At 40.1% G+C, this 25,013-nt stretch overlaps 2 protein-coding genes across 4 annotated transcripts in view; both read left to right on the forward strand.

Annotated features, from left to right (window-relative positions):
* The first annotated feature begins 303 nt into the window (after nucleotides 1–303).
* On the forward strand, nucleotides 304–15,155 carry LOC126392592 (sterol 26-hydroxylase, mitochondrial). Of its 2 annotated transcripts, XM_050048060.1 has the most exons (10): nucleotides 304–1,569; nucleotides 2,118–2,299; nucleotides 3,768–3,967; nucleotides 5,000–5,197; nucleotides 5,791–5,954; nucleotides 6,400–6,566; nucleotides 10,036–10,117; nucleotides 10,245–10,445; nucleotides 14,163–14,300; nucleotides 14,794–15,155. In XM_050048060.1, exons 1-9 carry the CDS (start codon nucleotides 1,330–1,332, stop codon nucleotides 14,292–14,294), a joined length of 1,566 nt encoding a protein of 521 aa, XP_049904017.1. In that variant the 5' UTR covers nucleotides 304–1,329; the 3' UTR covers nucleotides 14,295–14,300; nucleotides 14,794–15,155. The 2 variants fall into 2 exon arrangements, with proteins under 2 accessions (XP_049904017.1, XP_049904016.1); XM_050048059.1 differs by having other exon boundaries at nucleotides 14,163–15,155.
* A 5,080-nt stretch (nucleotides 15,156–20,235) lies between these two features.
* tns1b (tensin 1b) overlaps nucleotides 20,236–25,013 on the forward strand; it is a 229,803-nt gene continuing 225,025 nt past the window's right edge. For both annotated transcript variants that reach the window (XM_050048049.1, XM_050048047.1), the window contains exon 1: nucleotides 20,236–20,534. In XM_050048049.1, the coding sequence (XP_049904006.1) occupies nucleotides 20,436–20,534 (99 nt within the window). In that variant the 5' untranslated portion in view covers nucleotides 20,236–20,435. The remainder of the gene's footprint in view (nucleotides 20,535–25,013) is intronic.

Genomic DNA, 25,013 nt, shown 5'->3' on the forward strand with positions numbered 1-25,013 from the left:
CACAAACAAAATCAGACAAGAGGGGGCCAAACAGCCAAAAAGCAAGCCATGGTTGAGGACATGTGGAAATAATTTGCAGAGGGAGATGGTAGGGATGAGCTCCAGATAAGAGAAAGGTGGAGGGCTGGAATAAGTGTGTTTTTGACTGGGCTTCTTACTGTTTAGCCAGCATACCCAGCTTTGTTGTCAGTGCTATCAGTTCTGCAATAAATCTGTACCAATGGACTGATCCTCTTCTGACTGTCTCATTTGAGAATAATTTGTTACTCATTAAATTAATGCTTAGTATAGCAGCAGTAAAAGAAAACGATGTACAACAAGTGCCTATACACCAACTGGCATTTCAGCAGCTTTTATCTCTTATTCTTTAAATCACATTTCAATTGCTTTTATCTTGTATTTAAATCATATTTCAATTGTTTCCATCTCTTATTTTTATCTCATTTCAGCAGCTTCCTTGCACTCTTCCTTAAATCACATTTCAGCTGCTTTAATCTCATCTCTACATTTCAATTGATGACATCTCTTATTTATATCACATTTCAATTGCTTTCATCCCTTATCAAATCACACATAAGCTTCTTTTGTCTATCATTCTTTAAATCACATTTCAATTGCTTTAATCTTGTATTTAAATTACATTTTAACTGCTTTCATCTCTTATTTAAATCACATTTCAGCTGATTTTTATCTCTTATTCTTTAAATCACATTTCAACTGCTGCCATCTCTTATTCAAATCACATTTCAACTGCTGCCATCTCTTATTCAAATCACATTTCAACTGCTGCCATCTCTTATTTAAATCACATTTCAATTGCTTTCATCTCGCTACAAGACCACATGAGGAATTTTACAAAGTTGGAGCTTTCCTGGATGTAGCTGTGGGTTACCATTTGTATTTACATTTGAAAAAGGCTAACTTTAACTATACAGCACTTTTAAAGACAAAATTTACAAATTGCTTCAAAGAAGTACATACCCAGCCCAAAAGCTAAGTCATCTGGAGAAAGCCTACAAAAACAAATGGGTTTTGATTATCAGGAGCATGGTATCCTATTTTAATTTACATATAATTTTATAAATTGATCTATTATTTCTCAGAATTAAATAGTTTGCTACTTAACCATCACACAGAAAATGGATTTACAGCAGTTGAATTATGCACTACAGATGCATGGGTAGACTGGCCCTGTATGGCCCTTGGTTCTGGGTGATCCTTGAGAGCTGTGCTGGAGAGGTTAAACACTGTGTAAGGCATAGCCCCTCCCTACTCAGCTAGTCTCTTGGTGTAACAGAAGCCTTGTGTATTTTCCAGTCTGCTCTCACCATGGCTGCATGGCTCTCCCAGAATGTGAAACGAAGGAACAACAGCTGGCTGCTGCTGTGCCCTAATGCCGTGGCCCGAGTCTGCTCCAGGGGGGAGGGAAGCTCGTCCTCTGTCCCGAGGGAACTCTCTGCATTCCAGGAAAAGCCTCGAACAGTGAAAGACCTCCCACGCATCACTTTCTTGGAGCTATTGTACAGGGTCGTGTTTAAGGGTTTCAACAACCATTTTCATGAGCTACAGGTACGGCAGGCTGCAGTGCACTGCATGGCTTCTGGAAGACACACAGTAATGCATGATTGTTACAATCTGTGTGCATTCCAGAAAGCCCTGATAGGCTAAAACTTTGCTTTGGTTGATCTGCTGAAAATGATCATAATGTACTTTAGGGATAAGGGTGTGATTGCAATTGCCCCCAGTGACAATGCATTATAGAAAATGTCAGACATTTGTTTAGATTACTTTTGTTACCATAGTAACTTCTAAGGAACAGCTTGTCTCATTTGACTCTGACTGGATTGTTTGCAGGACTACTTTCTGTGAGCTGACCAGCATCAGTCACACCTGTGATATCTGGTCCATGGTCCTATAAATGTGCATTGTTTTTTTTTTTTATTATACAACACAGTGCATTTCATTGATGGGACAAATATTTAAACTTTATTGGATTCAATTTCTTCTCATTATTTCATATATTATAAGATTATCAGTGAACTGAACTGAACTGATTACTTACACATCAGGTTTCTTTGTTAACTAATCTTTCTTGCATTCTTTTTGTCTACCATCAGATTTATAACAAGCAACGATACGGACCCATGTTCAGAGACCCAACAAAGGCAATATGTGTGAACACTCCAAAGCTGCTGGAGGAAGTATTGAGGAATGATGAGAAGTTTCCTTCCCGAGGAGACATGTCTATTTGGAAAGAGTATCGGGATATGAAAGGAATCGGCTATGGGCCTTTCACAGAGTGAGACTGCCAAATACTGTATAATATGCTCAGGAATGCTCCATTCTCATTTCCCTGCAACCACTGTCCCATAGCTAAACAATCCCTTGTAAAACTTTTATAACTTTACATAAGGGCTTTTCAGGATAAAGTCCTGCCACGTGAGAGGTGCTAAAGAGAGTACTCTCAGACCAGAAGGTGAACCTTTAAATCTCCAACACTCTTTGCCTGTTGGGTTAGGTTAAAGCAACTAAAAGGTACTTTCATTTAGTGTTTATTTTTGCAGCCCCTGTGGACAAAAGAGGTAGTGTTTCCATAAGCACCACCACCTCGTGTTGTAAAGATCTTGATCTGGTTAGTGTGTGCATTTGTTTTGAAAGCAAGTGAAAGAAAGATGCAACCTAGGATTTTCCTCTGTCCTCTTAAATGATCTGCTCTTGAGGAAATTACAGTGATGATTGATTAAACTGTACTAGCTCTTGACGCTGCTGCTTTTGGTTGTATGATATTGGATAGCTTTTTTTAAAAAATTTTATTTCTTTTTTTTTTACTTGAGTTACAGGGCAGTATTGTCACATTCCATAAACAGTTGTCTATCTCTCCAAATCAAGAGTGGTGATGGAATATGTCTTTCAGCCCGATGAAAAACTGTTGGGGGCACCACTGTATTCTGGTGTTTGTGCCAGCTAATCTGGTAGCACCTCTACATTCTTCCTGCTAGTAAAATTTATTTATTTTAATTTAAGAGTTTTTTTTTTTATAAGACACCACCTTTCTGTAAGAATGATGGAAAACAAAAAAAAAAGATTGTAAACATTTCCTGGAGGAAAATGTATCATAGATATGGACAATAAGAGATGTGCTCTAAGACTCCTCTTTAATGATATCATTCCCAATGTAGGGCCTTAGCTGATCCTACAATGTGTCAAACTAATTTCTGGTGTCAATATTTTGACTGCCACAAATAGACGTTTTTAGCATTCATATAAAAAACACATGGGTAAATACAAATCTCACATTTGGAAACATTAAGCATAAGAAACTAGAGACCATCTTGCAATGGAATCACTTAAGCTGCGATACAGCGATCCACAACTTAAAGCAAGTGTTGGCCAGGGTTGCAAAGTCGGGGGGGCTGATGGCTCCCTCCCTACTTCCTACCCCCTTGCTTCTGCCCTCCTTGTTCAGACCCCACCCAGCTTTGCATTTGGCCTTCATTTTGTTCTCAACTACACACCTGTAAAGTTTCGTGGCTACATCTTTTGACGTTATTGTGTTGACAAAAATCTGTCCGCAGATAGATACTCTAAAAGGCTTCTGTGGTAGTTCCCACAACAAGAGGTGTCTCCAGGACCACATTTTTCCATGATGACACACACTTAGACTCATAAGATAAAAACAAATACCAGCAGTCATGATGTTGTGGCAACTGGTGCAGATTTATCATCCTTGTTTTTGTATCTCAATGTGACTGCATTTCTTTTCCCAGGGAAGGGGAGAAGTGGTACAACCTGAGGGTGATGCTCAACAAGCACATGCTGCTTCCAAAGGAGTCTGCACAGTATGGTGGTGTTTTCAATGATGTGGTTACAGCCTTCATCAAGAGGATCTACTACCTGCGTCAGGGCAGCTTGACAGGAGATTTGGTGACCAATGTGGACAATGAGATGTATCATTTCGCACTAGAGGGTATGTAGAAAACTTGAAAGATAGTTGTAGCTACACACTCATGTAGTGCAGGTGTGAGAGGTCAACTGAGGTTTATTATTTGGTAATTCCCTACTGTATGACATGGTTATACCCCAAATAAAACTATATCCTTATTTTAGAATATGTTATAAATGTGCTAATAGAATTGTGTTTTTCTAGGCTGTAGTATAATTTAAGCAGCAAGGAGGTTAAAAAGAGGAGAAATCACAGCACCACATTGCCTCATATCAGTGTGGTACAACACATGCCCTGTAAAGTCTGGTCTGCACTTTCCAAAGGTCTCAATAGCTGGCGCACCACCATAGGACACTGGGAAGCATGATTTGTTTCATTGTGGCATCTGCAGTCTGAAACATATTTAGAAAGATATGGCTGAGAATTTCAATTCTGCAATTATTGAAAAAGTCCTTAATAAAAGAACAAAAACAGATGTTTTATATATGAAAACATTCTACTATATATTGGCCGCCATCCATTCCAGCATATCCAAAACGTTCTGTCAGACCGAGGGCACCCAAAAATAAAAATAGTGCAACCAAAAGAGCACCTGAGTGGACACCACCCCTGTATTTCGAACACCATCTGCTGGAACCGTAGACTGTATATACAGTTTAAGGCCGTAACCCTCCAACATAACGGCCACAGTTACACTGCACATGTGTCAAAGAGCATGTCCCAGCCTCTTTTGAAGAGTCTTGTTAAGCAGTTGATATTAAGATGTTAAGATCTTGTGGATACCCTGCATGGCTTTTACCACCAGGTGATGCCTTCACACTAGACCTTTAAAATCTTTTGCACTTATTAAAATCAATGGACAAAATCATTTAAGTCAAACAAAAGTTTAGGTCTTTGTTTTTGGCATTGATGAATCAATTATTGAAACGCAATGAATATGGCTGCATATTAGCTGCTTTTTCTGGTTACATTTCAACCTTTTGAGTAAAGGGATAGCACTTATGTAGACAGGTTCTTGATAATTTTTTATCCTAAATCTTAACCTTTGCCACTCAGGTATTGCCTCCATATTGTTTGAGCAAAGGCTTGGGTGTCTGGAAAAGGAAATACCTGCAGGGACACAAGACTTCATCAACTCTATAGCCCAGATGTTCTCCAACAACATGGCTGTACATCTGTTGCCCAAGTGGAGCCGCAATCTCCTGCCCTTTTGGGGGCGCTACATCGCAGGCTGGGAGGGCATCTTCAGCTTTGGTGAGTTGCACAGGAGAGAAACACAGCTGAGGTGTTAGCTGTGTTGTACTTTAAACCTCACAGTGATCTGACGGTCTTTGTCATGGATGTACTATCATTAGGACAGGGTATGAAATAACAAGAAAGTTAATGACAGGGAAAATCGGACGGTATGAATGACTGAATGGATGAAAGATCAGGCGGGATTTGTGACTGATGCAGCCATCAGACGATTACCCGCTTACAACCCCAGAAAAAAAACATATGGTATTTTCAGACTATTTTTTGTAAGGACATAACAAACAAGATATACCTGTGTATTTTTGAGCTTTAGAGTTGTTAATTTCTTTACCTGTGGACACAGCTGTGCCCCCTGTTTCCAGTTTAATGCTGAACTATGCTAACCATCTGCTGGGTGGTGCTTCATTTTAGTGTACAGAGGTATCAAATTTCACCAAGAAAACGAATATGCATATCTCCCAAAATGTCTAACTTTTTTATCTTTTATTTAATTATTAAAATAAAGTAGAAGTTATTTTATTTTTCAGTTTTGTAAGACTTGGAGTTAATTTTTGTGAATACTAAAATGAAACACTTCTACTGCACTTTTTTAGCTAAAGAGTTGATTGACAAGAAGATGGAGGTCATTCATCAGCGTTTGGAGAACAACCAGGATATGGAGGGGGAATACCTAACATACCTACTTTCAAACACTCAGTTAAGCACTGAAGATGTGTATGGCAGCGTCACTGAGCTCCTATTAGCTGGAATGGACACGGTAATTGTGATACCCTTTCCCTATAGAAAAATAAATAAATGAATAATTTATGCTCACACCCAGAATTAAGCCAATTTTTTTTTTTTTTTTAACCAAAGTCCACTGAAAAAGACAGATTGTGTTGGCTTGGGTGACTGTGGAACACAGTGTCAAATCAGTGTCATATGTTTGGATCTGGCATGTTATTCTGTCTCTCCCTTTTTTCATGTCACTTATATATAATAAGCTGTAGAATTACAAGGTGAAATGCCTCAAGAAATCTCCCCTGAAAAACTTAACTACCTTAGCCATGCTATGACTTATTCTGAATACATTTCATGCTAATCCTGGTTTATCAAAAATGACTTTGTGAAAATACATCATTGTGAAGTGTCAAAGCATAAGCTCAAATTCCACATATGCATCTCTCTGCTTGTTTACTTAATGGTGCTTCTTTGTTATCAAGACCTCCAATACCCTCACATGGACGATGTACCTGCTGTCCAAGAACCCTCAATCCCAGGACAAACTTTACAAAGAAGTGTCCACATCAGTGCCTGCAGACCGGATCCCCTCTGCTGAGGAGGTCACTCGGATGCCTTATTTAAAGGCTATTATCAAAGAAGCACTGAGGTGAGAATGATTAGACAGATTAAAGTGTAAACTTATGATGGTTGGTATTCCGCTTCCACAGAGGCCATCACTGATATAAGATTAGATTAGATTAGTTTATTTGTCCCATTAGGAAAATTTTCTTCACGCTTCCATACATCTTGAGTGCCAACCCGACATATACACATACCCCACAGATACAACATACATTTGCCACACACACATGGATTCTCAAACACATACAGTATAACACAAACACATTTACACATTTACACGTCACTGCCGTTTTAGAGTTTTGTTTAGTTCTGTGATGGCCTTGGGGATGAAGCTATTGTTGAATCTGATTTTTTTCCAGGGGAGTGTCCTGTACCGGTGTCCAGAAAGAAGCAGTGTGAAATGTGGGTTGAGGGGGTCCTGTGTCTGAGCTCTGTGTGCAGTGGCTGTGTTGTTAAGATCTGAGAGATTGGGAGTGGGGAGGCCGATGATCTTGGCAGCTTTGTGTGTGATCTGTGTGAGTCTGTTCTTGTTGGGGGCTGACAGCATGTAGAAGAAGCAGGGTGAGCAGTAGAGGAGGATGGGCTGATTAATGCTTTTGTAGAGTAGCAGCAGGAGGTGGGGGGCAACTGAGAGTGATCTGAGTTTTCGGATGGCGGAGAGTCTCTGTTGGCAGCGTTTATGGATGTCAGTGGTGTGTTGTTCAAAGCTCAGTTTATTGTCCAGGGTGATACCAAGATATTTGTGACTCTCCACCATCTCGACTGCTTCACCATTGATGCTGACAGGGTTGTGTGGGCTTGGAAGTTGACCTGTTGAGGGAGTTGAAGACCAGTTCTTTTGTCTTAGAGACATTTAATTGCAGATGATTGTCCATGCACCACTGTGTGAGATGAGAGATGGAGTTGTGATAGGCTATAACTGAGTTTTTGTCATTGAGTAAAGCAAGTACTGCAGTGTCATCTGAGTATTTGAGGAATGTAGTGATGTGTGAGGGGCTGGTGCAGTCGTTGGTGTAGAGGGTGAATAAAAAGGGATTCAGGACACAGCCTTGAGGGGCGCCTGTGTTGGTGGTGGAGGGTGAAGAGATGGTGCTGCCCACTCTGGTGGATTGTGGTCTGTTGCAGAGGAAACTGTGTACCCAGTGGATGAGGAGTGGTGGGACGTTGAGGTGGTGGGGTTTCCTGATCATCTGGTGGCGCTGGATGGTATTGAAAGCTGAACTGAAGTCTATGAGGAGGAGTACAGACATTATACAGAGACAGTGATCTAGATTTAAGGCTCCACTTTTTTCTCTCTATCATAAATTGTCACACGTTGTGTATTTATATAGAGCCCCGTTTCCATCAAACACTTGTGGTACCTTAGTACCACAAGTGTTTGCGTTTCCACCGCAGACAGTACCCTTAAATGTAGGTGGGGTTGTTGTCACTCACTGCTCCATCCAGCACTCGCTGTATTTCCTCATCACCGGTGACACAGCACCTTAGTTATCATCCACAGAACAGGGTTGCGTGCCAACATTTTCAGAATAAAACAGAGCAGACTGGAGTGAGTGGGTTTGTGCATTTAGTTCTTCTAAGGCAAGCACAGGGGTTTAGTGTTGCTGGAGCCCACAGGTATGACGCTCTGCAACACTTTTTTTTCCTCCAAGTGAGGATTACAATATATGCAGTTCATATTATCCATTTGAAATTAATCTATATTTTTAAACACTTGAAGATCCACTCATTACTGAAAGTGTGTGTCATCCAAGAGAGACAATAAAAACTTATGGAATGGTCAGAGTTGTCATATTGAAATTTAAGGTGTGCTAATGGATTCACATCATCAACTCATGCACAGAGTAACATTACAAGTACACATTAAACCTTAAAAGTTGCCCACAGTCAGCCCAGTGATTTTTTTTTCCCCCCAGACTATAGCTGCTGTGAAAGGCAGCAAAACATCCTTTAATTCTATTGTTATAGTTACTAATATATGCAAGACTTGCCATGGTATGAACAGTGGTTACTTAAGTTTCAATAACTGCCACAACTCAGCCCTGAGCAAGAGTGACCGCCTGATATTGACCAATGAACAGGCCGCAGTGTTTCTAGCGCCACCTGTTAGTACCAGATCAGTGTGACAGGTACCCCAAGAAAGGGGACCAAAAAGGGTGATGGTTAGGAGCGGGTTCATTGGTGCCATCCACAACTTTTCACAGTGGAAGTGGCAAAAAAAGTGAATGCTGGATGTTGAAAAGCTGATGCAACACTGTATTGCCAGCTTAAATGTGTAAGAAGAAGGTAAAGTAGTAGTTGTAGAGTGACAATGGGTTTAATTAGAATGCATCTCATGAAAAAGTTGCATAATACCAATGATGTATGAAAGATGTGGAATATTTTAAGGTTTTTGAAAAGCTGATGCCAAATTCAATTGGCTTCATTTAAAAGTTGAATAATGCACATAGTGAAAAATGTGGAACAGTATATATCATTAGACAGTAAAACTGAAAGTCAAAATCTCACCTCCAGTTCTCACTGAAATACAACCTGTGTGGATTGTGTCACCCCAACTATTTTCTCATCCAGACTCGTTTTGCCTTCTGCTTTTGTTTTTCTCACTGCAAAGCACTGTTAACATTACAGCAAGTTGTCACAACTTGAGAGTCTCCATTTTGTTAACATGTGCTTCCTCATGAGATCATGTGAGGTGGTGCATTGTGCTCCTTTTAGAACAATAGTAATACCTTGTAGTGTGTGATTATTTGCAAATCTTGTGTTGTATGCATGTTTCAAATTTAGAACATCTGTGAACTTTCTTGTTATGTGCATGACGCAACCCGATTTTAAAATTAGCTAGGATCTCAGATTTTGACTAATTTTAACGCTCAGATTTTAACCAATGTTAGAATCTTAACGATAAATCTGAGAAGGACATTTTACTCAGCTGCTAAAAATGTTGAATATTTTAAAAAGTTTTAATAAGATTTGTGATACTTCACACACAAAACACAATTTCTCTATCAATGAAAGACTTATTAGCTACTACGTATATTAACACATTACACACTACTAATTAATGAACACACAAATAAATAAATGGATGTAATGAAAGGTGAGCAGATGATTACCAGAGTAATCAATCAGCGGCTAAATGAAGCAGACTATTTTAGATGACTTATGAATGATTATTTGGCAAGATGGATGAATTGAAGTCAAAGTGGACCACCAAAAGGGACAAAGACTTTGGCACTTACCCATTAAATGACCCTTTAGCAGCTGGGAGATCATTCGGAAGTAAATAAGCACTAATGGAAGACCCTTATTGAATCCTGCAGTATAATTTTCTGATCCCTGAGTCTTGTAGTCAAGCTAGAGAGAGTTTGCTCTTCAACTCTGAAAGAAACAAATCCCGCATGCTACAGTATTCTCAGGTTACTTCTCCAGTGTCAGTCAGTAGCAACAACAAGCCTAAACTTAGTGAAATGTAATAATGAATTCTTGTTTTGCAGGATGTACCCTGTGGTTCCTTTAAACGCAAGGATCATTATGGAAAAGGATGTCACGATTGGTGGATATCATTTTCCCAAAAAAGTGGGTCTGCATTTTAACCATTATTAGACTTTGTGTACTTGTTTTGTGTGTATATTTGTGTCAAAACTTCATTCTATTGCAAAGATCAGAGTTTCAGTAATTTCTCTCTTGACTGTTGTTTCTCCAGACTTCTTTCAGTTTTTGTAACTATGCCATCAGTTATGATGAGGACACATTCTCAGAGCCATTCACATTTAAGCCAGAGAGATGGCTACGTGATGGCCATAAAAGGCCAAACCCCTTTGGTTCCCTCCCATTTGGCTTCGGAGTGAGAGCCTGTGTAGGTCGCCGGATTGCTGAGGTTGAGATGTATCTGATTCTGTTTCGGGTAAGTGAAAATAACAGTAATGCATCATTTTTTTCCATCAACTGCATGCCATTATGCAACACAGAAATCCATAGAGATCTAATTTGCATCTTGTATCTTGACTTGCCCTTACGCCTGCTCCTGACTAGGCTTAAGATTTATGCCTGGTCTTACCGAGTAGAAGACTTAAACCTAGTTGGTGCACCCTGCATGTCTATATTAGATCAGACCAAGAACACCAAGTTATGATGGACTTATCTTAAGACCAGATGAAGGCCCTGTTGGTGAAACCAGCCCCTGTTTTTATGTCTGAACCATAGACTGTATTGGTTCAAAGCAGATCAGATCCTGATGCAGCTAATGTACTGAGCCAGTGAGTTTGTCTTTGTCATACTATTGTTGTTACCATGGTTACAGCTTGCCTGTATACCATGATTACACACATGGCACCTTGTAAATGACCATCAAAGGGCGTTGTTTTATATAGACTCATCAATTTAAAGTGTTTATAGATTGCTTTAACATACATGTCACAAACATACATTACGTACTGTCATCAGCAGTTATTAATAATAAACTTTGAGTCGTACTATGAGTGCATGTCAGGTCTTCATCTTCATCAACACTTCTTGAACTGCAACCGCTGTTAATTGAACTTTTACATAATCCAACCATTGTGGTTTATTTGGAGTTATTTAAAGAATCTACTGTATATATATATATATATATATGTATATATACAGTGCTTAATTTGAGCCGGAACGTACTGGAACGCATACCAGGATCTTTTCAGAAAAGGCCCTGGTGCATTCCGGAACTAATTTGCATGGGTCTAGAACTTTTCACATCTAAAAACTACATACAGTATTGGCTGATGTCACTAGTGTTGCAGGATGGAGTACCGTAGTACTACGGTGCCTCACGTACCACTACTGTGGGATAAGTTCAAAGTCCAATCGCAAGAGGGTGAGTGTCCATGCACTGTCCAATAGCAGCATATTGAGTGCCAGGTGGCCAGCGCGCGCCGTTATTGACCAGCTTTACAAATGGCACCCCATACTGTACTGCGGTATTGGGTATGGTTAATATTACCACGTGCATTAGCCAATGTGGAAATTACTATGTCTTCATTGCTTACAGTAAAATTGCAGCCACTATGTCTCTCGCAGACTCACTCATATTCACTAGATTCTTACTGCAGCATCCAATACAAGCATACAGAGGAAACACAAGATGGTGCTAGTGCCTTGATGACGTCAGATTTCATTCCATATATTCTGACTTTTGTTCAATATATTCAAGGTTCATTCCATATATATAGACATTCATTCCATATATTCAAGGTTCATTCCATATATTCTGACTTTTGTTCAATATATTCAAGGTTCATTCCATATATTCGGACTTTCATTCCATATATTCAAGGCTCATTCAATATATTCAGACTTTCATTCAATATATTCGAGGTTCATTCCATATATTCGGACTTTCATTCCATATATTCAAGGCTCATTCAATATATTCAGACTTTCATTCAATATATTCAAGGTTCATTCAATATATTCAAGGTTCATTCCATATATTCGGACTTTCATTCCATATATTCGAGGTTCATTCCATATATTCAGACTTTCATTCAATATATTCAAGGTTCATTCCATATATTCAGACTTTCATTCAATATATTCGAGTTTCATTCCATATATTCGGACTTTCAATCCATATATTTAAGGTTCATTCCATATATTCGGACTTTCATTCCATATATTCGAGGTTCATTCAATATATTCGGACTTTCATTCCATATATTAAGACATTCATTCCATATAGTATATGTATACACACACACACACACACACACACACACACACACACACACACATATGTATATATATATATATATATATATATATATCACTCTCTCAGGATGGTATCTGTGTCATCCGCTGTGAGGGTCCTAAGGACAGAGGGATGTCGTATGCTGTAAAGCCCTGTGAGGCAAATTGTGATTTGTGATATTGGGCTTTATAAATAAAATTGATTGATTGATTGATCCTCAAGCTCGGGTCCTCTACCAGAGGCCTGGGAGTTTGAGGGTTCTGTGCAGTATCTTAGCTGTTCCTAGGACTGTACACTTCTGGACTGAGGCTTCAGATGTTGTTCTTGGAATCTGCCAGAGCCACTCTCAGTTTGGGGGTCACTGCCCCAAGAGCTCCTACTACCACAGGGACCATGTCAACTTTGACCTTCCACATCTGTTCTAGTTGTTCTTTCAACCCTTGATACTTCTCCATCTTTTCTTGTTCCCTCTTTCTGATGTTGCTGTCAGTTGGTATCGCCACATCTACCACCACTGCCCTCTTCTGGTGTTTGTCAACCACCACTATGTCCGGTTGGTTAGCCAGCAGCTGTTTGCCAGTCTGGAAGCTGAAGTCCCGCAGGATGTTAGCCCTATTGTTCTCAACCACCTTCGGTGGTGTGTCCCATTGGGATTTGGGTACTTCGAGTCCATACTGGGTACAGATGTTCCTGTACACTATGCCAGCCACTTGGTTGTGCCTCTCCATGTGTGCTGATCGTGCCTGCATCTTACACCCTGCCACTATGTGCTGGACCGTCTCAGGGGTAGCTTTGCCCAGCCTGCATCTTGGGTCTGATCTGCAGTGGTAGACCCTGGCCTCTATGGCCCTTGTGCTTAGGGCCTGTTCTTGTGCTGCAATGATTAGGGCCCCCCACGCTGTCTGTCAGTCCAGCATTCTCCAGCCACTGTTAGGTCTTCTTGATATCAGCCCCCTCTGCTATCTGACGGTGGTATGCACCATGTAGGGGCTTGTCCCTCCATGTTGTTTGCTCCTCCACTTTTTTGCCCTCATGCGGTTTCTATTGTCTGAGGCATTCACTTAGCAGCTCATGCTTTGGGGTCATCTTCTTGATGTACTCCTGGATTTTGGACGTTTCATCCTGGATAGTGGCTCTGATGCTCACTAGTCCTCGGCCTCCCTCTTTTCTTTCTTATATGTACATGTATATATGTATATATATATATATATATGTTTAAATAATTAATTGCCTATTTAATTGCCTTACTGCGTATGAACGAAAACAACCAATTAGAGCAGAGGAGTCTCCAACACAGCTATCAATTATGTCAATCACGGCTCTTGAACTGTGGTCACACTATGCAGTGCTGATCAAATATGAATCAAGATTCTGTTACTGCATTGCCTGTTTCTAACCACAAATGTTTTCAGAAACATATTTTAGCATACTGTTTAGCTGAAAAAAGAAAAGAAAACATTTCTGACCTGGCCACCATATTGGGTACAGTCAGACAGAGTACCAGGCACCGCCCACCAGCCGGACCAACTTTACTCTTTAATAATGAAGACAACAACTCCCATGCTACATCACACTGTCATCAGAGTCCAACGTTTGTCATTGTTTTGATTGAGAGACCTCTAGTGGCAGAAATTACATATTGTACCTTTAACATGAAAATATTGATAAGTGCAGCTTTAAAGTTAACAGAAGATGGCCATTGCTGTGAGCAACACATGAGCAAGTAAGGCACATGGGAAAAACAAACAAACAAACAAAAAAACACTGCAAATGATCCAGCAACACATTTCTGTGTAGTTAATGCAACAAATAAAAGACTAGCATGTTGACATGGCCTTATTCAGTCAAGTCTAATAATAAAGTGATGTCATTAACTCAGTTTTTTTCTTTTTCCTCCAGATAATCAGGCACTTTGAAATAAAACCAGACCCCACGATGGGAGAGCTGAAATGCATCAACCGCACTGTTCTGGTACCAGACAAACCACTTAACCTACATTTTGTGGACAGAGGATGTAAAAATGCAGCTTAATTTGCTTTTGCAGATTTATTGGAATGCAAATGTCGCAAATAAATGAAATACTTGTTACATTAAGAATGTTTCATCTATTAAAAGAGAGTGAGAGGTTTGGAACTTTTGATACAACAAATGCAAGTAAATATAAATAACTATAAAATGCACATTTTTAAGCTTACATGTATTTTCTTTTTTAAGAGTAGTACATCACTTTTAAAAACATGGACTTCACAAAGTTACTTCAGTATTTTGACGCAACTAAGGAACCACTAAGCACTTCTGGAATGTAAGCAGTGTCACATAGCTACTTAACAAGTGGCCATTGTTTACACTATAGACTACAGCCTGCAGAATACATGGAAGTACATCATGTTTTTCTAAGAATGAGACCAGACTCAAGAAAACAGAGTAATAATGTGGTTAGATGGATTTTCTGGGAACTGACTCTTAAGAAAATTGTCTTTGTGGTTTAAAAGGTGGGTGAAGAGTCATGGCCTGAGCTTCAGGTTTCATATTTGTAATAAAGAGTAAAGAAAGATCTTGTAATCAGTATGTTTGCTGTTTCCTGATCTTGTACCTGGCTCACTTAATTTAAAATCAAAGTTGACACTGCATTTCATGATTTAATGATTATTCACAGCACTTTCACAATGAAGGCAAGAATCTGTTCAATGTGTGTGTTATGGAAATTTGTAATTCATTCTTTAAGTAACTGCAAATGAATAACTCCAGCCTTATTTCAGGTCATTTCACAGCAAATTTAATATACCAGATGTCTAACCATATGGTTGCACCTTGCACAGCACAATACAGTCTTGTATATTTTGTATTCATTACTAAAACCTACATTACTGCAATTCAATAAAGACATTGTGATGTAACAACAATCTTGAATGGATTTTTTTAAACGCCAAATCTGAGACTGTAAATTCTTCAACGACTCCAGTGATTCCAGTGACATGAATGTGATGCATAGGTTAACACAAGAGAGCCTTGTTCAGCTGGAAAACCAGTTCGGGAATGTTGTTTACAAGAAACTGAATCCCTCCACCCCTTAATTAGGCGGTGTTCAGAATGGCATACATAGACATGCATATGGCTACTAAATGACGGATTAAGTATGCTATTACCAACAGACTCCCTGCATTCCAAATCACATGCGTTTTCACTCACTATCAGTGCATACTGCAGCTGCCCTTACAAAGTATGTATTGTTGCATGAAATATGCATACAATTGGGACCTATGTACTACTTCATCACATCATTTCACCTTGAACCTTGACCCTCTTGCTCATATATCTGTTGCAGTCTTTACCATTAGCCTACCTTGGAGACCCAAAATGTCATACATTGAGCTTAAACACAATCCATTACTGTAACAGATAACAAGAAAACACAGGAACAGATCAGGTAGAGGCTGAGGCTAGGACTCAGGTTCAGATGGCTTGATAGAAAAAGCATAAGCATCAGAAACAATCTGGCAGGAAATGCAAGGAAATGAACCAGTTTCATACTGCAGGGCTGAGGAGGAAAATTGGACACAGGTGAGCAGGTGAATGACAGAGTGAGGTGACTGGAACAGGTAGGAAAGTCTGGGGTCTTCTGTTGGATGGATGGAGAATGGCAATGCAGGCCGAAGTAAAAAGTGGCCCACAGGGGTGTGGTGACACAGGGACCTAGGGGCAGACTGAATTACATAAACATACAGTAGCATACAGTGGCATTTTGACCAGGGGGCACCCCTGGTCAAAATTTGTTTTGAGTGTTTACTGTGAGTAGTTAAGTAAAAGGTGGCCTGATCTCCAAAAGGCATGAAGTTGTGTGGTGAACTGTTGTGGTTCAAAAGTTGACATGCCATATCCTCTACCACTTTATTAATATTAATAAACAAACACAAAACAAACAAACAAAAAATCCCAGTCTCCTTTGGGAAAGCTCAAATATCCAACATATTCTACCAAAGTGCAAAGAATTTTATGCAATTCATAATTCATCCTGTCAAAAACTACTGCTTGGTTCAAGGCCAAAGAGCTGAAAGCCTATTGTTTTTGAAGTTGTGTGTAAATTCTGCTCACGAAATATATAACCCCAATCAGCCAGATGGGGGCGCTACAATTAAGGCCCACAAATCACTCAATAGGGGGTGCCACCAGATTCAAGAAATTGCATTGGCCTTTTGCAAAAAAATTGGCCATAAATCAATGACTGTTCATACAAACATCACTAAACAAAGTGGCTATTTCAAAAAAAAAAAAAAAGAAAGCCCTTGAAGCATCAACCCAAAATGTTTCTGCATTTTAATCAATAGGATGCAACAGTGTTTCCAAAGAAGAGCATGGCCTGGTAGTGATTTGTACGTTAATGAATGAGTATCGGTCTAATTTTCAAAAATCCTGTTGGTAATCTTTAATGTGGGCATTGTGAACTGTCAACGGTCTTGATCCTACCCAGCTTTCAAGTTTTAAAGTTCCATGCTGGCTTGAACCCTGGAATAACCACTTGAGGCTATATTTTTCACACTATAATTGTACAAAACAAAACTAATAGCCTATACCCCAAATACACCAGCCTCAACTAGTACCAAAGATGCAGTGGATGTGTGGAGGAGACATAAGTGAGCTACGACTGTTTGATATTAGCCATGAAAAATACCTGGCTAGCAGTGAGTCAAGAGACATGCATGGAACGCAACATCATATTTTGCTGTATTTATTAGCGAGCTAGATAACATTAGCTAGCAATCAAGCTTTCTGTGTGCGTCACACCCAGCACTGCCCACATTCAGCAAGAATATTGACTCAGCAGGCTATGAGGCGAGTGACCATTGCTCATTCAAGTCTGTGATCTTAAATTTCCGTCTGAAACCAGGCATTGGTCAAAGCCAAAATATGTCCAAGAGGCAAAAACTGTTGGAAAACAGAGAGACTCACGAAGCACAGACAGTGCAGCTTATGACAACACATGCCATACTGAAAAACTTCCAAATGGTTTTGATGTGGACATTTTCTTGCCACTATGGTCTTGTCAAAACTGAGCCAAGCAAGCTATCACCTAAATTACAGACTGAGGCCCCATGTGAAGATTATTAATTAGCCGTATTATTTTGAGTGTCAGCAGTTTGGTTGATCTTGTGTATTCTCGCTTTGCTGTTAGTTAGTAGTTGCCTTGGGGGTGAAATGCTGCCCTCAATTAGTTTGGAGCATGTGGTTAGGTATTAATCATTGCACCTTTAATTCAAATAATTGTTCAAGGCTCACAGATGGAAAACTGTCCACGAGACAAAAACAAATTTGTATAGCAGTTTTTTTCTTTTTCCTCTCCCAATAATCATCTCATGACCCCTCAGACTTTTCCTGTAAACCTTTGCAGGGGCCTGACCTTGGGAAACACTCGAAACCTGGGCGCTGCATACTGACTTGGTGCTGAGAAAGGTATCCCCTCAAATACTGAGGAATTTCAACTCCTGCACCATCGGGAGTGTCCTGACAGGGAACATCTCTGCGTGGTGCGGAAACAGCACCAAACAGGACTGCAAGGCTCTGCAAAGAGTAGTTGTTCAGCTGAGCAGACTAGGTGCTGCTCTACCCTGCATAAAGGATGTTTACCCTAGACACTGCAGTAATAAGACCAGGAGAACTATTAAAGATCCCAGCCACCCAGATAACTGCCTTTTCTCCCTGTTGAGATCGGGAAGAAGGTCCTGGATACACCAGACCAACACTGAGAGGCTCCGGAAGAACTTCTACATTCAGCCCACAAGGATACTGAATGATGACCCTGCCTGTTCTAAACACTGACATTTATCTATTAATACTACCATTGCAATTTGACAGAACAGACAACTATTATATTTCACTGAAATCATATTTCACAATTCCATGTGACAAATAAATTGATTGACTGAAATCAATTGATAGATTGATTTTTAGGACTCCCATTTTGAAGCCACGAATCCGACATTACGGCTTGCTGTTTCATGTTTTTTAGAGCCAGAAATGTTTGTATTTGGACAAGAGGCTGGAGCTGTGGAGATGCAAGGGGTGGATCTGACCAAGACGCCAAAGACACTATCATAGACTGTATAAATAATAGGCGTAGCTTCTGTGATATCATTATTACCCATTAGTTTGTGGACTGCCGTTTTGAAGCCTCAAGTTTGTCATTTCGGTCGTTGCCATCTTGTTTTTTTGGAGCCAGAAGTGACCACATTTGATCGAGAGCCTGAAACTGTGGAGGAGGGAGGGGTGGATCTGACTCACAGACTCACAGACGCATAACTTTGAGCCCCTGTACAGTTATGATGAATGTTGAAATTAGCTATAGACCAAAACCTTTTTTTCTCACCAGGCTGCAAAACATGTCTGAAGGTCTGTGGGGATTTACTCTGTTTTGGAGACAGCCCCAAGTGGCCATTCGATGAACTGCAGTTTTTGGCACTTGCACTTTGGCTTCATTTTTCAGGCTTGGAGGCTGTCGCTTGGACACTATTGGCAGACAGACAATCACTCAAAGCAGCCTGCCTTTAATTATGTGTAACTTCACGCCTTAATAAAATGTAAATGGGTGAGTCACATAAAAAAACACCCTCCCCTACAGTTGTCATAAATGGGAAAATTAGCTATAGAGACCAAAACCATTTTTTGTACCAGGCTGTAAACATGTACAAACCTGTTATAAACATGTTCCACTGTAAAGATGGCCATTTTAAAATGGGGGTCGATGGGGATCAAATGGCTGTTGGAGCTAGCCTCAAGAGGCCACTCAAAGAGCTGCAGTTTTTTGGACTTCTGTGTTTGCTCAATTCAATTTTATTTATAAAGCCCAATATCACAAATCACAATTTGCCTCAGAGGACTTTACAGCATACGACATCCCTCTGTCCTTAGGACCGTCACAATGGATAAGGAAAAATTCCCCAAAAAACCCTTCAATGGGTAAAAAATGGCAGAAACCTCAGTAGGAGCAATTGGGGAGGGATCTCTCTTCCAGGATGGACGGTTGTGCAATAGATGTTGTGTGTACAGAACAGATCAACATGACAGAGTTACAGTAATCCATATGATAAAATGATACATGAAGAGGGGGAGAGACAGAGAGATATGCAGGACAGACAGTAATGACAATAGCTGCAATAACATTAATTTAAATAATACAGTAATATAATAATAATAATAATAATAATGATAGTATTTTGGTAGCATATATGTTATAAGTATATTTTAATATATGGTAGTGTGTGTATGTGACAATAAATCTATAGTAGTCGAAGTATGACTAATAATAATAGCAGTAGAAGTAGGCATCAAGCAGGACCATGGCATCAGCATAACCATGACTAACAGTGAGACATAACAATCAACTATCTTTCTTCAGAATTACATACTGCTCCTTTAAATAATAATAAAATAAGTTTCCCCATCGCTTCTTACAACTACTTCACAAACCACCCAGCAGAGAGCAGCATAACTGCATGAAAAAAACAAAGCCCTTGAACTTCAGTGTTACCGAAGGGATTTTTGCACTGTACAGCGACTGATCTCAGTTCAGCTGTTTGGTGAATCTAGGACTGGAGGTCATCTATGAGCACAGGCCACATGTGGACTTCCAGGCCCAGTAGACCCACCAACTGATATGAAAATACATTTTAAAAAAGTCACTTTCTTTCACACCAAATTAACTGGAGCATATTTAGTTGTAGTTGTGGGGGTGGGGGGCAGAATATTAAACAATCAGGCCCTTCTGTTTTGAGCGGCAAACTAACAACCAATCAAAACCATATGAAAACGCAAATGTAAAGGTGGGAGAGAAAGAGAGAGAGAGAGAGAGAAAGAAGAGGGAGGGAGAGAAGAGGGAGAGCGCGAGAGAGCTGCAGGCTACCTGTTTGTCTCCACAGTCTGTCTGCAGTGGGAAGTCATTTCACCTCAGTGTGGCAATCACCCAGCACATGGTGCCTGAAAACAAGTGGGAGGGAAACTCATCGAGACGTCTTTAAAACTTATTTACAATGCTCGACTGACAACGCAGTGATGCCACACCGCCCGTTGGAGCTGTGTAAAGTCACAATAAGTTCCCACAGCTGAGGCGTGAAAGAAGGGAACCGAGCGGTGAAGTTTAGTTTGAATGGGTTTGGACGTGTGCGCTCTGGCTTTGCTCGGATGGGATGCACAGTGAGCTTCATCTGCTGTGAAGAGGACTTTCTGCAAATGCCTGCTTACCAGCATGAGGAGGAGAAGAAGAAAGAGAGCCCGAAAAAGGTAAGGACTGCTGGCGCTGGAAACGCGCGGGTGGCAAGTGCGTGCAGACACGAGTGGGCGTCAAAACACTGGCTGACAATAGGGGGCTGCGTGTTTGTTCAGGTTGTTTTCGCTGCAGGGTGGACATGTTTATTTGCATGTAAATATGTGTTTTATATTGTCTGTGATGGATTTGGATAAGAACTTAAGACCTTTGGTTCCATTTGACAAACTAAACATAAAGACTGTACTGAGTCCTCTGAAAGCACACACAGGCTATTAACAGCAATAATAAGCATGTTCAGCCATCTCACATGGTAGACTAGAGTATAGCTAGTGATTGTTGCATAAGTAAGAGGCAGTTTGTGCACACGCATTGACATTATAGGCATTCACATTGCCTCTGTGAGTGAATGAGTAAACCATCAACCGCAATGACTGCAGAGGAACCCCAAGTTCTGTCATGCTTGCACTCCAAGACAAAAAGCACATCCTACCTGTACTAATGCAATGGAAATAATAGACTGTTTCTTCCTCTTACTCTCTGCTGGTGTGTCTGTATGGTTAGTTAGATTTGAATATGAGAGTGCTTTGCAGGCAGAGGCTCTAAATTCTGCCCTGTGGAATGTGGTCAGTGACCTGCACTGATTTCCCCTGTCTGACCCAAAACCTCACTTCACACAGCAGACCAGTGTTGATGTGTTTCTTGTAATGTGATAATCAGCTCATGCCTTGTGTTTATATGAATCCAAACTCATCAGAGTTAATGTCACACTTAGATATGTTTGAAAAAGTCTTCCAAGCTCTGTATGTAGGTAAACAACACTCCCATCAGCCTCTCAGCTCCTTCTCCTTCTAGAACACTTGTAATGTGATGTGTGCCAGCCTGATCTTGAAAGTGTCAGATTGTGGTTGTAACAAGCCTCCCTATTTGGAGTTAATGTAGGATTCAGGACTTTTTCCCCACTTACAGAACTAATATGACATTATATTGGTTGTATAACATGAACAGACAGTATCAGATTAACCCAAAAGCTGTGTGGTAATGCTGAAATCCTGCTGAAGTTGATTTAGTCATACATATGGCAGAATAAACATAATATAACAACATTTTATGATGCACTATGGTTACTGAAGGTCCCTTGTCATTTTATCCAGAGAGCTGCTCACTAAACCGTGGTCCTTGTGGTTCGGGTTTACTAAAGTTCTCTGTGTGGTGTACCCCTGCAGCTTTTTCTGTGTTTCTGTGTCAAAAGTGACGAGTGCAGACATACAACAATTTTCAAAATTGGTCTGCTATTGAGAGAGAGTGCTGCAAGGCTGCATTGTAATCCCTTTGGGCAGTTGCGCACCATCAGTTTACATCCATTAAAAGTACTTGTTTTTGCCACTGACAGGCTCAAATTGTTATTATGAGTGTCTGACAACATAATTGAAAGGGGCCTACAGAGAAATCAAACATTTTTCCTTGCCTTCGCTGGTCTGTGCGTTATTGTAACCAAGTCTCACTCAAGGCGAATTCTTATCATGAAATTTAGCGAGAGGTGACTTGTTGCAGGAAAAAACAAAAGTTGAGAGTGAGAGTTGGAAAGAGAAGTGCTAGGAAGAGTTTCTTTGTATTTGAGGTCAGTGTTAAGGACTAAATATTTAGCTGATTTTGACAATGTGGAAAAGTCTACAAGATTTTGGAACAAACGAGCGAGACTTGCTTACACCCACTAATAAACAGGCTGGATCAGTGAATTGAAGGGGTGGGGGAAAATTGTTTTGTGGCAACATCGTATTGTCACACAGTGCCAAGTATTTAATGAAATTAACTATTAATATTACAAATAAAAATTAAACTTGAGGTAGCCCACTTGAATAATCAGTTGCTTTTTCAGTCCACTACTACATACATTTTGCTGCAAAAAAATGACTGAAGTGAGATGAACAGACTGAAAACTTTCTATTATTAGATGTTACATGTTGGGGACATTATTGCAAAACTCATCATATTGCAACACATCTAAAATCACAATAATATTGTATTGTGACTAAAGTATCGTGATAATATCATATTGTGGAGCCTCTGGTGATTCCCATCCCTGGTCAAAGGTAAAGAAGAACAGGTCATTTCTCCATAGTGTCCTTTTCGTAAGGCTGTCAAACACTGAAAATAATAATCTGAGCCTATCAGTGGCAAAAAAACAAGCACTTTTGATATACCTAAATTGACGGTGCACAATTGCCCAAAGGGATCACATGGCAGCCTAATTCCCATTGCTGGGTGCAGTGGTTTCTCTCAATACTGGACCACTTTCAAAGGTTGTTGTCTCCATCAGTCAATTAGACACAAAACATGGGGTAATGGGGCCCATGTTAAAGATTACCAAAGTTTCCCTTTAAGACTGTTAATCACCTAAAAGTGGAAAAATTCTGATTCTGATTAATGTTTAAACTTGGTGTCTTGTTGTCTTTTTAGAAGGTTTGGCCAAGTTTAATTTTTGCTACCAACACTTGGGGTGGCTGTGGCTGGATGTTTGAACTATTGCTCAGTTTCATGTTTTTCATGTTTGACTCCACTGCTCAACTGCCTAACTGTAGCTGGTAGTTTTTGGCTATTGTGACAATAAATATGCAATAAATAAAATATCTGATTTCCCTTTTGTGGATCCTCAATACAAATAGTATGTCAGTATGTTCCTTTATCCAACCTTTTTTCCAATTCCTATTTTTCTAATTTGAGATGTTCCATAATTTTCCCAGTTACCTAATAACAACAGCATACCTAAAGTTTAAGTACCACTAGCTGAGGATAATTACTGTATAATTCCTGTGCTGCTGGGAAGTAACACTAAAGAGACACTTCTGGAGATCTTGGACAACTATCCCCGGATATGCTGAGTTGTCTGGTGGCACAGACAAACAGCTGGCACTGAGGCGTGTAGGGCTGTGGGCACATGGAGAGCTGTGGGAAATGAATGCCCTGACTCCAGCCAGCAGAGCTGTGGTTGAAGTAATGAAGTGGTGCTAAAGTGTTGAAAATAGTCACTCAAGTGAAGTTGCCAAGTGTCAGTCACGCTGTATAAACAATCACTTACGATTTCAAAGTAACATTCTAGAAGCAGCTTGAAAATGTGGAGCTGTTCACTGCTGCTCTGTATCCTGCAGAAAGTAAGACTAAGGGTGAGACACAGTTCATGTAATTGTTCACTGATTTATCCTGAAGGCACTGCTTCTTGTGCTGAATGTCTCTGCTTATTTACCCTGCCAAATGCTGTGCCTACCCTACCCTTGCATACCATTTGCCCCTTTTGTCATGCTGATGTTTGTGTCGAAGGTGTGCTCAGGTGCAGAGAAATTGCTTCCTGTGGTAATTGCTCCTTGTGTATGTGTGATGCTTGTGGTTTGTGTCTCAGATGAAGAGGAGGGTTTGGCTGCTCCTGTCAGCAGCACTCAGGGAGGCCCATGTCGCAGAACTTTGAAGAGCGATAACAATTGACCAGAAAGCAAAACCCTCATGTAAAACCAAAGTACACAACCAAGACTTTGAACCAGATGAGGGGGTTGTCAATAGGCTTCAGGAAGAATGTGCGCTCTGTGTTTTGCATCTAGGGGTTGTTTTACAATGGCAGTAAATGGGCTGACGGACAGAACACAGTATGACTGCAAAGATACATTTGAAAGAAGATGATGATGCATTATATTATGGCATTGGCACAGCTTGCAGACTACTTCAGGGACACCTTGAAGAGATACTATCCTTTGCAGAAAAACAACCATCATTGTGGTTTAAAGTTTTCTGATTAGGTTCTTCTTAATCTAATTTATACCCCCTAGGGATGCACCGATCCACATTTTTTCACTTCCGATCCGATCCCGATACCTGAATTTGGATATCTGCCGATACCGATACTATTCCGATACCAGAGCTCTGTTTGCTTTAATATTATTATTATCATTATTGTTGATTTTATATGAGGCTGTAATAAACTCCTCTCTACAGGCAAGTATGATATGTACGTATGTATGCATGTATGTCCCAAAAGGCAACTTGAGGTAAATATAAGGTCAGAAAAGCAGGAAATCCTGTTCACAGGAAAAATCCCATTCTGAAAACAAATATGCAACTGTAAGGGTTTCAAATTGATTGTCAATATTTATTAAATTCCAAGACAGTGTTAAACTACTAGTGCAATATACACTATCAAAAAACAAAAAGTACCTGTCATATTAATCTGAACAGCACAGATACAAATCAAGTAGACACTACTATGTAGTAGTGTTGTCACGGTACCAAAATTGGGACCCACTGTCCAGGGCCGGACTGGGACAAAAATTCAGGCCGGGAGTCATACATCCACCCAGGCTACCCAATCTACACATTACATGCTCACACACGTGCACGTGCACACGGACACACATATGGGCTAAGTAATCACCAAAGCTCATTATTCCAAACTGACAGTCACACAACAACTCTATTAAACACAACTTTAACAGCAATCCTACTCGTAG

This window comes from Epinephelus moara, chromosome 7 (assembly GCF_006386435.1).
Source record: "Epinephelus moara isolate mb chromosome 7, YSFRI_EMoa_1.0, whole genome shotgun sequence".
NCBI classification, from domain to species: Eukaryota; Metazoa; Chordata; class Actinopteri; order Perciformes; family Serranidae; genus Epinephelus; species Epinephelus moara.

Bases quoted from the DNA above. Each gene is read 5' to 3' on its own strand.
- LOC126392592 (XM_050048059.1), top strand. From the start codon at position 1,330: ATGGCTGCATGGCTCTCCCAGAATGTGAAACGAAGGAACAACAGCTGG. The intron at 1,570-2,117 runs GTACGGCAGGCT...GTCTACCATCAG, and splicing joins ACCATTTTCATGAGCTACAG to ATTTATAACAAGCAACGATA. The intron at 2,300-3,767 runs GTGAGACTGCCA...TTCTTTTCCCAG, and splicing joins GGCTATGGGCCTTTCACAGA to GGAAGGGGAGAAGTGGTACA.